General features: G+C 43.1%; 1 protein-coding gene across 1 annotated transcript; it reads left to right on the top strand.

The window, feature by feature from the left end:
• Positions 1-5,305: 5,305 nt before the first annotated feature.
• On the top strand, positions 5,306-11,516 carry perm1a (PPARGC1 and ESRR induced regulator, muscle 1a). Its single transcript, XM_040194103.2, has 4 exons — positions 5,306-5,503; positions 5,920-9,503; positions 10,386-10,502; positions 10,834-11,516. Exons 2-4 carry the CDS (start codon positions 5,939-5,941, stop codon positions 10,947-10,949), a joined length of 3,798 nt encoding a protein of 1,265 aa, XP_040050037.2. The 5' UTR covers positions 5,306-5,503; positions 5,920-5,938; the 3' UTR covers positions 10,950-11,516.
• The last annotated feature ends 278 nt before the right edge of the window (positions 11,517-11,794 follow it).

Below are 11,794 nucleotides of genomic sequence, written 5' to 3'. Positions count from 1 at the left end.
AGGAAGGCCGCAGCTCGGATTGTGGAGGCAGGCTTGTCAGCTCTTTGTCCTCAGAAAACTTATTAACTTAACAAGTCCGCCGAGAAAAGAATGATTTCTCACACGGCTCGCCGTATGGTTAACCCAGAGTAAACAGCGAGGGAGGCAGAGGAAAGGAAGGAAGGGTACTATTTGATCTCCGAGGAGTGGAGCGAGCACAAGCCTGCCAGGAGGAAATCAATTTTATTTCCATTCAGAAATAACTGAAATTGACGGGATGACGAGTAGGACGGTTGAAGCTACATTTATATCTGGTTTTAGATTAATTACATTTTTACAAACACTTGTGTGAAAATCGTAAAAGTAAGTCAAGGCGTTAGAAGTTAGGATTAACACAACAAAATCCTGCATGGGATTATAATATAGAGAAAGGTTCAGGGTTTGAAACGGCATTTTTGGAAGACTCATGCCCTTTGTGATGATGTGAGGATGTGAAGATGTCCTGTCCTTGAGACTAAATCTACATGTTACAATACATGTTAACATTGATTCAATGAATCTGGTTCTCCAGTATATCGCCGCTATAACAATAACAATCCGCTGCTTGAAGCAGACAGAGGGAATAGTGTTGGCGGACAGACAGAGACCACAGAGGGACCCGAGTCGGCCGGGGTCACCACACACCTCGGGCACATAGCTGATGTCACCCGTCTGCTGCCTGAATTGGGCTCTGTTCAGCTCCGCTAATGTGCAGGTCTGAGTCGTCTCGCTTCGTAATCACTTCAGCTGTTTCACTTCAAGGGACGGAGGGGTGATAATGAGCTAAATTGTTTTATGTGTTAAGAGTCAGACAGCCTTAAGCCTGGAAACCGTAAGAACAATTTGACTCGGTATGTGGAGGTCTAAAGATAGTCTGACACTAGCTAATGTGTATTTAAGTGGTTGTATAATGGTGAAGGGAAAGGAATAAATATGGAACTGACTACAGGAGTGGATCTGTAGACTCTGCACAATATGAACAAATCTTTTGTGCAGCTAGAAGCTCAAAGGCGGCTTCCTATCAAAAACTCTGTGCAGGGGAAAAAAGAATATTGATCTTCACAGAGCACATTGATTTTTGGTTAATATCTTAATAATAATGATAGTAGGCTTAATGTTTAAATGTTAAATTAATAGCATCCCAAAATGTTGTTTATGACTTGACAGCATTGACGGCGATACTGCATTTCAATTTCAATACATTATATAAATCACATTACCGTCGATAATATTACATTGTTTTCAAAGGATATCATTCTCAGTTTAAACCTTTAAATGGAGATTAAACAGAAAAACACATATTTGCCTGTTGTAAAATGGTTTTACAATCTTACTATTTCCTTCTTAAATCGAAGTATGCAGTCATTAAAATGTTTTAAATGTCCTCCATTTGTTTCACGCGCTGCAGGAAATGTAGCCTACAGAGGCTAAATTTAGCTAGCTTGCTCCCATGCTATGCTAGGTTCTATACAGCACTTCTTACAGATTATATTATTTTTGCAGATTTGCAGAACGTCCTGCAATCACAGGAGCTCTTTCGGGCTGTTTTAACTGTAGGGTGCAACTATTCCCCTCATGCACTGACAAAATGATTGCAGGTCAAATTCAACACTCAGGTGAGTCAATCCCACAACTCTGCACTACGTCACTTAATCATTGAAAGCAGTGAAAACACGTGCGTGCTTGTGTCATGGCTGCGCGGCTTCGAGATCAAACGTGCTAGAGAATGAATCGACTTATTGATGAATAACGTCGTTAAATATTTGCTCCGGCCGAGCAGATACAGTCACTGTCGGTGAGTGGCCTACTTCTACGTGTGCGTAACTTGTAATTGAGTATTTAACAACTTAGTGTTACGTGTGATCGTTTTATTAGGCTTCAAATGTGCTTGAAGGACGCCAGCGGTTCATGGAGGCGTGTTTTTGATAGTCCGTTGTCGCCACCTGGTGGCGGACATGAAGTACTGCGCGTACCAAGAAGGCGGACAAGAAGGCGGAAGACTCAGTAAGTACCAAATATTTGAATATTTACAGACAAACTATTTGCCTTATTCATAATATCCTGTAATACAACGTAATATATTGTGCCAAAACACGAAACATGAGCTCGTTTGTTATAATCTTGAAACCAGGCGTGTCTCCTCTGTTGAGGCCTCACAGTGACCAGGTGGTGCACTGCTGCAGTTCAGGCTTTGTGAATTTTGATAATAAGGTAGCATGAGCACCTATACTGCCATGTTTCCGCTCACCTTTCCGTGCAAAAGTAGTTTATGCGTGGGAAATGTTTCTGAAAGAATAGCGCGTTCTTAATATATGCGTCGACTCCCATTTGATGCCGATTTGTATTATAATGGGGCCGTTTAACAGAAGCTCAAACGTGTAGGACTCAATTAGAACAAAGGATAAAGAGCAAGAGATTAGCAACACATCGACACAATTAACTAAAAGCTAAATGTAGGCTCCAGAAATCAAATACTCAGGAAAGAATTTATATCGAAAGAAGGCATGATGAGGACATTCTAAAATGTAAAAATGCAAGTACATTATTATTTGCTTGATTTATATTTCGTATGTCATAACACACATTCCTTACTCCATTAAGTCCCAGATACTGCTCCACATTTCCACCGAAATTAATGTCACAAATTACCTTTCAATCAAGACTAATAATGAGTGAATATATTATCTAATAATTTTATGATTAGATAATACATTGTTCATTCTTTTACACCTTAATGTTGTGTAATAGGAAACTTTTTTTCCCTCTTATTGTCTCACATTGTTTGGAGCTCTCTTCTCACTCGTATAGCAGTTAAGCCCTTCTGCAAATATTCCACATCAACCTGTGTGGCATTTGTAAATGGAGGAACAGGCAGAATGCTTTCAAAAACGTCCTGAAAAAGTCCTCCTTTGTCTTTCGTTTTTCTGTTTTTCTACTGTTTACTTTTACATCATTGAGACTTCACCCTCCTTTTTGACACATAAGATGCCACCGATTTACAACTTGGGATGCTTGGTAACCGGACCGTACACAAACCCTATTTAAACGCCACGTCGCCGAGCTGCTGCTGAATGCGTCTGTTTACTGGGGTTTGTTTAATTCACGCTGAATCGCCACGGCCGACGTGGCAAACAATTAGGGTGAAATGATGTTGCTTAAAGCCACTCTGAAGCATCCCAAACAGATTCCAATCTTTACTCCCGAGAGCTGACTCATGAGAGCTTAATCCTGTTGATGGAAACAGAATCCCACCCGTGTCAAAACGGCCCGCTGCCCCAGGTGCAGAAGCCACACAGGCTCTGGCTTGTCTCCCTTTATCGTAGCTGATGAATTGAGAGGGCTCTTGGGCGCACCGCCCAGGACGGGGGTTGGCTAATTAGACGGCCTGTTTTCTCATAAATATCTATAGTGATGAAAATTAGGCACATAAAGGCTATAGTTAAAGGCCTGTGAAAGTGTGGGATGCAAACTGTGAAGGCAAAGCGGACAATGTGTGTCTTTTACAAATGCAACAATTGGACTAACCAGATTTCATCATGTTGAGTTCTGTGATGTTGCTCAACATGAAGGAAAAATATGGAAACTTTTACAAGCTCAACACTTTTCATATAGCTAACTCCCATAACGGCAGCGTCATCTATCAGTAGTGTGTATATCTAGTTTTTTGTTCTAAATGGAAACCCTTCATTGTTCAATACTTTCAACTACAATGAAGACTCATTAGGCTTCTGTTAAGTCCAGTTTAACAGCTGATAATGAGATCAGGACTGATAGGTTATCTTCCTATCTTTTAGGGACATTTTGACGGCAGAGATGGACCCGTAATCACATTGTCTTTGCTAAGTCTTACGGACAGCTGTAAACGAAGGCTCCAAACCTCCTCAGACAAGCCGTCCTCCCTAATGGCAGATGCCACATTCAGGTAGAAAGTAAGCCTTCTACTGTCCCGACTTCTGTGCCATAATTGCAGCTACTAAAGTGTCTCTTAAAGCTCACCAGAATTTTTCTTTGTGAATTGTGATAAAGTAAATGTAGGCTGTGTTTCAGGAAGATAGATCAACATAAGATTCCATGCATCAAATGCAAAGCAGACGCTGGAGAAAAAGACTATTAATATATAATTGATTTACTATATAAGTCAAATCTTGTTCGACCATATTGTAAAAAATAAAAGAAACGTTAATTTTCTAAAAGGCAACATAAAGGACGTTTTATAATATTCAGTTCACCCTCCGACTGGTTGCTGGTCCTTCTAATATAAAGAGTTTTAGAGGCTCAACAACACCTTGGTTAGTAAATCATCTTCAATCATCTATCGATGCTGTATAAATCAGCAAAAATTAAAGATTGCGGAGGGGGAACCAAAGTAGTAGCAGTAAAAAGTAATTTGAGTGGTTGTATATCCTCTGGCATAGCTTCTGTTGTCATTAGATGTAAATGGACCACTTACCTTAAGAGCTGCAGGCCGTCCGTAATCCAAAAATTTAACAACTTCTAAATATTTACATTCACAAATATGGTGTCTTGCTCTCGTGGATGGCGGCTTAGTGACGTACCAACACTTACAGTTGCAGAACAAATGTTTGACTATAAAAAATTCATGAGCCTTAGCGAGTTTTGAAACGAATGAGCTAATATATCTTTATTCAAGAGTCCAAGGGACAGACGAGGCTTTCGCTCTTTCACAGAGATTCATAAGTGAACCAGAGCCTTCTGCTCGCATGTTCGTGTGTTAGACCCTCAAACATCTCGGACATTTGAGATGAGCACATAGAAACGTCCTGCAGAGCATGTGAAGCTCAACCATATGGAATGTAATAAAGTGCCATAAAGGTAAAGCTTCAGTTCTAAACACATGTTTTGTCTTATATTAATGAAGTCATTCATTCAAACTTGTAAAAGTTTCGTCACAATAACAATCTGCTGCTTGACGCAGATAGAGGGAATAGTTTTGGCGGGACCATCTGAGTAGGAACCATCTGAGGGTTGAACCCTCCCCGTCTCCCCCTGCAGGGACTGGGAACATTGAGCTCCAGTATCACCCCATGACATCACAGCAGTGAGGTATCAGCTGACTGGCACACACTTCACATGACCTGCTGAAGGCTGAAGGGGGGGGGGGGGCAGCAGCCTTGTTGATTGAATCAGCTTATATAGAATTTATAAATCTGTATCTGCTGAATCATTTAGATCGGATCCATTACAGATACGTGCACCAAATGAAACAATAGTAGCACCTAAAGTACTGCGTAACCGGTCAAGCAGTTTGCTGTTTGAAAGTCTATTTAGAGTCCTGAAACATTATGCCTCTGTTGGAGATGGCGGCTGTAACAACCTCCCGCCTAATACGTGATCAGAAGCGGCGCTCTATATTTATCAAATCACATGGAGCTCACCAGAGGACACACAACATGGCGCTGCTGAGACTCCAGACCTCCTAGACCTTCACCTCCTGTAGACCAGGGTCACAGCTGGAGCAAGACGGGTAGGAAACTCTCATGGATAAACGAGTACACATGCAGACAGCTGCAATTGCAGAGAAAAGTCCTACTTTTTCTTGTCATACTTCACATTTAATTAAAAGATGATAGATTGGTTCACTAGCTAGTTTTAAGTGCATTCTTGAAAATATTATTATTTAAGGTCGATTTTAGTAGATAATCTTGTTGCATTTTAGTAATATTATTTAAATAATAAAATATGAAAAATTGAGCTGCAAAACCTGGTTTACATTGAATTTACTAGACTTTTTATTTCATAAATTACTTTGTTGGTTTGATTAGTTATTGTGTGACAGCTTAGATTTCTTTTGTTTATGATCTTGCTGGCATTATGGTTCTTTAGCATTATTTTGAACTCTGATCATGTGATTTAATAGCTCATTTTATTGTTTTTTTGCAGGTTATATTGCAAAGTCAAAATGGACGACTTTGAATACAGCGTGGAGATCTGTGACCGGGACTGGGACTGCTTCTTTGCACAGTGCGAAGACTCCAACCTGCTTCCTCCTTCATTAGCGGGCGTGGACGACTCGGGGATGAGCGACATCGATGAGACCGGTTCCCATCTCACTACGAGGCTCCTGAAAATTGACCAAACAGCCGGCCTCCTGGCGGCTGACCGCTCCATCGATGGCCCCCCCGACTGCGAGGGCTCTCCCACGGAGCGTTACCTCGGCAAACACGCTGTCGCTGGAATGGAGAGCGTGCTCTCCGGCAGCGAGGAGGACATACACCTGCAGTCGGTCAATGTATTCTTTGAAAGGCTGAATCGTTGTACAGAGCCAAGCCGAGCGAGGGATGTGAAACACAGAGAGGCAGCGGAGGAGAAGGAGGAGGAGGAGGAGCGGAGGAGGGTTAGTGATGGGAAACAAGCCAGCCGCAGTTCTTGGCCAAAAAACATCCCCAAGTTAAAGTCTCTCTCTGCCAGCGGTGGAACAGCAGTTAGCAAAGAGACCACAGCGCCTGTCGAAACCGTCAGCAAGATAAACACTGTGAAAAAGTATGTGCTTGGCGCTGAGATTTCTCCCGAATCGGCAGCCAGTAACTCCGCGCTCCAGACTCACAAATCAGCTGAAACAAGGTTATTCAGCGGAGAGGAATTACGTTCAGAAACCAGAGTGAATGAGACGACGCTTCCGAACCGGTGCCATGACTCACCAGAGGGGGTCATCTGCTCAGAAACAACGCCAGTGGAAACGCGCGCACCTCTGCAAGATGTTGATCGGGAAGATTTGTCGAAAAGTCAGTTGAGCATCTCTAAAAAAGGTTTCACCGATTCATTGAGTAATCTAGAGATGGTGAAGCACGTCAAAGGGAAGGGAAACCAAAACGCTGATGTCGTACAGATGGAAGCAACGCGTACCTGCAAAACCTCAAGCCGAGAGTCGCCCCCATCTGCCTCCGTCAGACGAAAGAGAAGGAAAAAGAGGCGGCTGAGCGTTGAGTCAGCTGAGAGTGTGCATGAATATGAGCGGCAGGCTTCAGCCAAGCACAGTGACTCAGAGGAAGAACGCTCTGCCTGGAGACGAGCAACAGGTCTGTGTTTGTCTGAGGATTTGAAACTATCTTATTTAATCACACCACAAAAAGAATGCATTTCAGTTCTCCCAGTGAAACCAAATTTGAAGAACATCAAAATAGATCATCTCGATCAATACAGTCAATACCAATATTTACCAGAGCGCATAGTAACGAAGGAAAGGCCTAAAGAAACAAATAATGTAACTAATGATGGGTCATTAAACCCCTCGAGTCAAACTGACAACAGTGCCACGTCAGCGCCACGCAACACTGGGAAAGTGGATAAAAATTTGCAGCAGAACATTAAGCTACACATTGAAGAGACAACTGAGTGGCCAGTCGTGATCACTGACGCCGTAACAGGTAAAACAGAAACGGCACCGCGGGGAAGTAATGACTCTCATGCCGGGAGCCTCCAGCACAAAACCAGTCAGTCCGTCATTTGCTGCGAAGATGAACGAAATCCAGAATCGTGCGCGGCGGAGGTCAAATCCATACGTATCCTGTCAAGCGCAGAGTCCAATGATCCGGTGGAAGTCCGCCAAAATGACAGAGTATCCGCTGCTAAGTCGGTCCTTGCTGTGGAGGCTGGACATTCTGGCAGAGACGAGCACATGCTGCGGGGAAGAGGAGCTGAGCCCCAACAACAGCTGGAAATTGACAGTGAAGACAAACGCCGGTATGGTTCTGCACGGGAAAGTCCTCCGCGTCCTCCGTCTGCAAGCAGCTCCGATGACACAAAACCCAAGGAATTCAAAACTAGATTCTGTCCAGTGTTGGAGATTTCCAGTAAAGTGAGCTGCGCTAAATCCCCATCGGACACCAGCTATGCATTGCCTAATAGACACTTTTGGGCTAAAAGTCCCAACCGTTTCGCTATAGATTTCACACCACAGCAGACAAATCTTTCCCTGGTGTCTCACACGTTATCCAAACTCCAGGTTCCTTCAGAGAAAAACACAACCGCTGATGGAGCTGGATTGGCAGCATCTCAAATGTCTTCTCAAAGCGGGAATCCCCTTCGATCTGGCGAAAGCATAGCTGAGAGCCGGAGAGAAACCAGACCTTCCGCGTCTGAAGACTTGCCAACACATCCTTCAGATATTACACCTGTATCGCCCTGCTGCACCACGGACACGGGATCCGCCCTGTCAATCTCTGAAAGTACCACAGACGTGTCAGGAAGTTCTTTTTTATCCGTCAAGCAAAATTACCATGGAGATAGAAGGCAAACACCACCAACCGATCACAAATGTGAAGACGTCGTCACAGCACCTAAAGCAGATTGCGAACCTCAAAAGGCACCAGATTCAAAGCATTCAGTGTTCGCAATGTCCTCTTTCTGGAGAGAGATGGAGATGCTGACGATAAATGACATTCTGGGTTTACGAATGATCAGCAAAGCTGCACCGCCGAGCTCTCTCGTGCCCACGCAGGAAAGCGAGGAGACCCGCAGGTTTGCTATAACGGACTCTGGCTTTTTCACTCAACTGGACGGGTCCATGCTTGAACTCCCCCACAAAGACCCACAGAGCGATCCCAACTTCACAGAAACACGTTCGGGTTCTGTTGTCGCAGCCAATTCTTCCTCTTCAAGTGGTGTTGTGTGGGAGAACATTTCTCAACCCGAAGGGGCTCAAACGAAGATTTCCAAAAACGTAAGCGTGCGCAATCTACACGCCCTGCAATCTGAGTCTGCGAAATACGCAAGGAAAGTCCAAACTTTACAAACCTTGGATGAGGGAGGATTACAAAGAGAAGAGCATTTCACTGAAGTACACATGCCGGAGCAAGAAAAGGCTTCATTATCAACAGAAAGCTATGGAATATCTCTCACAGACATATTTCAGTATCTCTTTCGTGGAAAACAATCAGCTCCCAGCCAGTCGGTCACAGAAAACATAACCGCGTTCTTCACTGACGGAAATTCTGTGCCTGAAACTTATGACCATTTCTTCTCAGACTTTGATACGGAAAGCTTCTTCTTCCCTCTCGTCCCTGCAGAGGATCATTCTCGCTCAGCTAACAGGAATCTACAGTTCCCTGAGGCGTACGAACACTTCTTTGCCTCCTCTTCCTCTGATGAGTCCTCTGTGGAATCTGATGCAGAAGACGGCGGCGGTCCTGTGAGGGTGGTGACCCGGTTTGACCACGCATCAAGCGCACCTCCGACTTCTACAGACGTATATGAGGATTTCTTCACGGACAGCGACCTCAGGCAGAATTTCTTTTGGAACGCCAGCCTCTCCTTCAGGAACATGACTTTAACCGGGTCTGCGGTCCCGAAGCAGACTCTCTCAAACCCTCCGTCCCGTGCAGCTGTGAGGAAACGTGGCAGATCCCCTGCAAGGACTCTTCATCCTCTACACGCTGTGGGAAATCAGCACGGCACGTTTCCCGAGAAGCTTTTGTACCAGCGGCCTTTCAGATGCGAGGACGTGCAGGCGGTTGTCTCAAATCCAAGTAAGTCCAGCTTCACACCCAATGATGTGTCATTAAATGTCACAATACATTTTTAACGTATGCTTGTTCTGTCACTGAATTAAGTGCTGTAAAATGTTTTCATGCTGCCTCAAAGTGAAACTACTTACCAGAAATAATTTATTATTCAATCAAAAAGTTATTACTGTTACAAACTAATGAAATCGCTGCGACAAAATCTGAACCAGCGTCTGCCAGTCACCACAAAGCCGACACAGATAGCTTTGACTATTTCTATTCATTTTAAAATCAACCCATGTTCAAATTTCACTCCAGTGTAAAAATATTGCTCCTTAATATTAATCCTAGTGAGTTAAGCTCTGTGTTTTCCTCCCTCGTGGACAGTTGTTTGCATTTATCATCCACTCGCTCAGCTGGGACAGACTTTCTCACCTCGGCTACCGATTCTGCAGCAGCCACACGGGGCGAGAACCTGCAGGACCGCTTGGACGTGATAACTTGACTCCACTTAACGAGGGTCCTCGCCAAGCTCCCGCTCGATAGCTCTTGTTTATTTGGCTACGAAGGAAATGGAAAAAAAGGCATTAACTGGAGCTTCTAATATACCACCTGACCTTCAGCAGTTATCTCTTTAGGATTATCTCCAAGGCATCATTTTAAATATCAGTAGCATCAAGCGGCCTTGAGCTTTTGCACTAATCTGTGCAGCGCCTGGAACTTGACCGGGTCACAGTGGGACTGAACAGGAAGCGCCAACATACTGATGCTTGTGCTCAGCTGTTGATGTGTTATTGCCAATTATAGAACCCGTGATCTCTCATGGGACCTCACCGTGGATCGGTAATGTCATTGAATGTGACACACTTAAGGATTTAATATGTTTTTCTATAACTTTCTTTGAAGGGCTGGATGCCTCCCTGCTGCCTCTCAGGCAGTCAGACATGTGTCTGGTTTGTATTGCGTTTGCTTCGTGGGTACTGAAGACTGCCAACCCACAAGTTGGAGACACCTGGAAGGCTGGTATGCGTATGCAGTTTTAATCTCATTTTGAAAAGCTGGATTTGCAGGTCCGCTCTATTTAAACATTTGTTTACGGAACTAAAATAACTAATCAGTTGTAGGACTGTATTACATTTGACTTTCATACTGGAATCAGTTTATTTCATCTTTCTAAGGACTGTTATCAATATTAATATTAATATTAATAATTATATAATGTCTGCCAGTAAATATGGAGGTAAAATCAACCAAGCCCTTAGATAAAATCAACTTTAAGAAAAAGTTAACGTTATGTGGAGAGATGAATTCAGTGCTGCACGATGACTCACTTTTAATATCCATTCTCACACAGTTCTGCTGGCGAATGTAAGCGCTCTGTCAGCCATCCGATACCTGCGTAAATACGTCAAGATGGAGGCAGCCGCCAGTGAGAAGGACGGGAGTAACACCGCCCCGTCTGATCCTTGAGGTCTCCGCCTCCAGTTACATCACGCTTAAAGTGGAACATTCTTCTTTGAACACCTGATACAAGCCAGTGCAAGACTTCAGGCCGTCATGGAATTTGGCAAGTTATGCACTGAAATTGTGTTTTATTACAAGTTTCATCGATCTTTCCATTAAATGGAGGTTACAGCAATTTGTTTTTTTTTCTAGATATTTTGGTCTTTAACTTTTGAAAGCATTCATATGAAACTAGACAAAAGTATATCATCGTTGGAGGGATTCTATTTTGTGCCAGTATCTATTTTGCATTTAATGGAGGGTATTTTGTTCCCAAAGATTTTCTTGTGATTTGTATAAGTTTCTCTCTGAGATCTTTTTTTTTATGTCTGTAACATTTTCAGTTTAGTTTTTCCAAAACCACATGGACCTGAAGGTGAAACGTTTAAACACTAGAGGGCACCTCAGGGCCATAAAAGAAGCTGGAAAGTCCCAGCTGGGTCAGCTGCAGTTTTCAAGCTTTTGAAGTTATTATACTGGATTATACTGGATAATATAATACTGGATTTTGAATAAAACTATTATTTCAAAGTATGGTGCTTATAATGTGCTTATTCACCACAATTGCAAAGTATAAATAGGAGATCTTGTTATGTTCAAGAATCACACATATTTTTGCCAGCAGCTGTTAATGTTGAAACATAGAATACAACGTGTACTCTACTTACAGCACAGATTCGATTTTTCAGATATTTTAGAAACTGCTCTTTGTTAAGCATTTTAAAATTTCACTGATTCAGAGACACACTCGTGGAATGATCGCTCTACAAGAGACTTTATTTCCTAATATAATCCTGAATATCAGATGTGAA

Source organism: Gasterosteus aculeatus, chromosome 2 (assembly GCF_964276395.1).
Source record: "Gasterosteus aculeatus chromosome 2, fGasAcu3.hap1.1, whole genome shotgun sequence".
Classification (NCBI taxonomy): Eukaryota; Metazoa; Chordata; class Actinopteri; order Perciformes; family Gasterosteidae; genus Gasterosteus; species Gasterosteus aculeatus.
The sequence above is the reverse complement of the archived record's forward strand: the minus strand, read 5'-3'. Positions and strand labels throughout refer to the sequence as shown.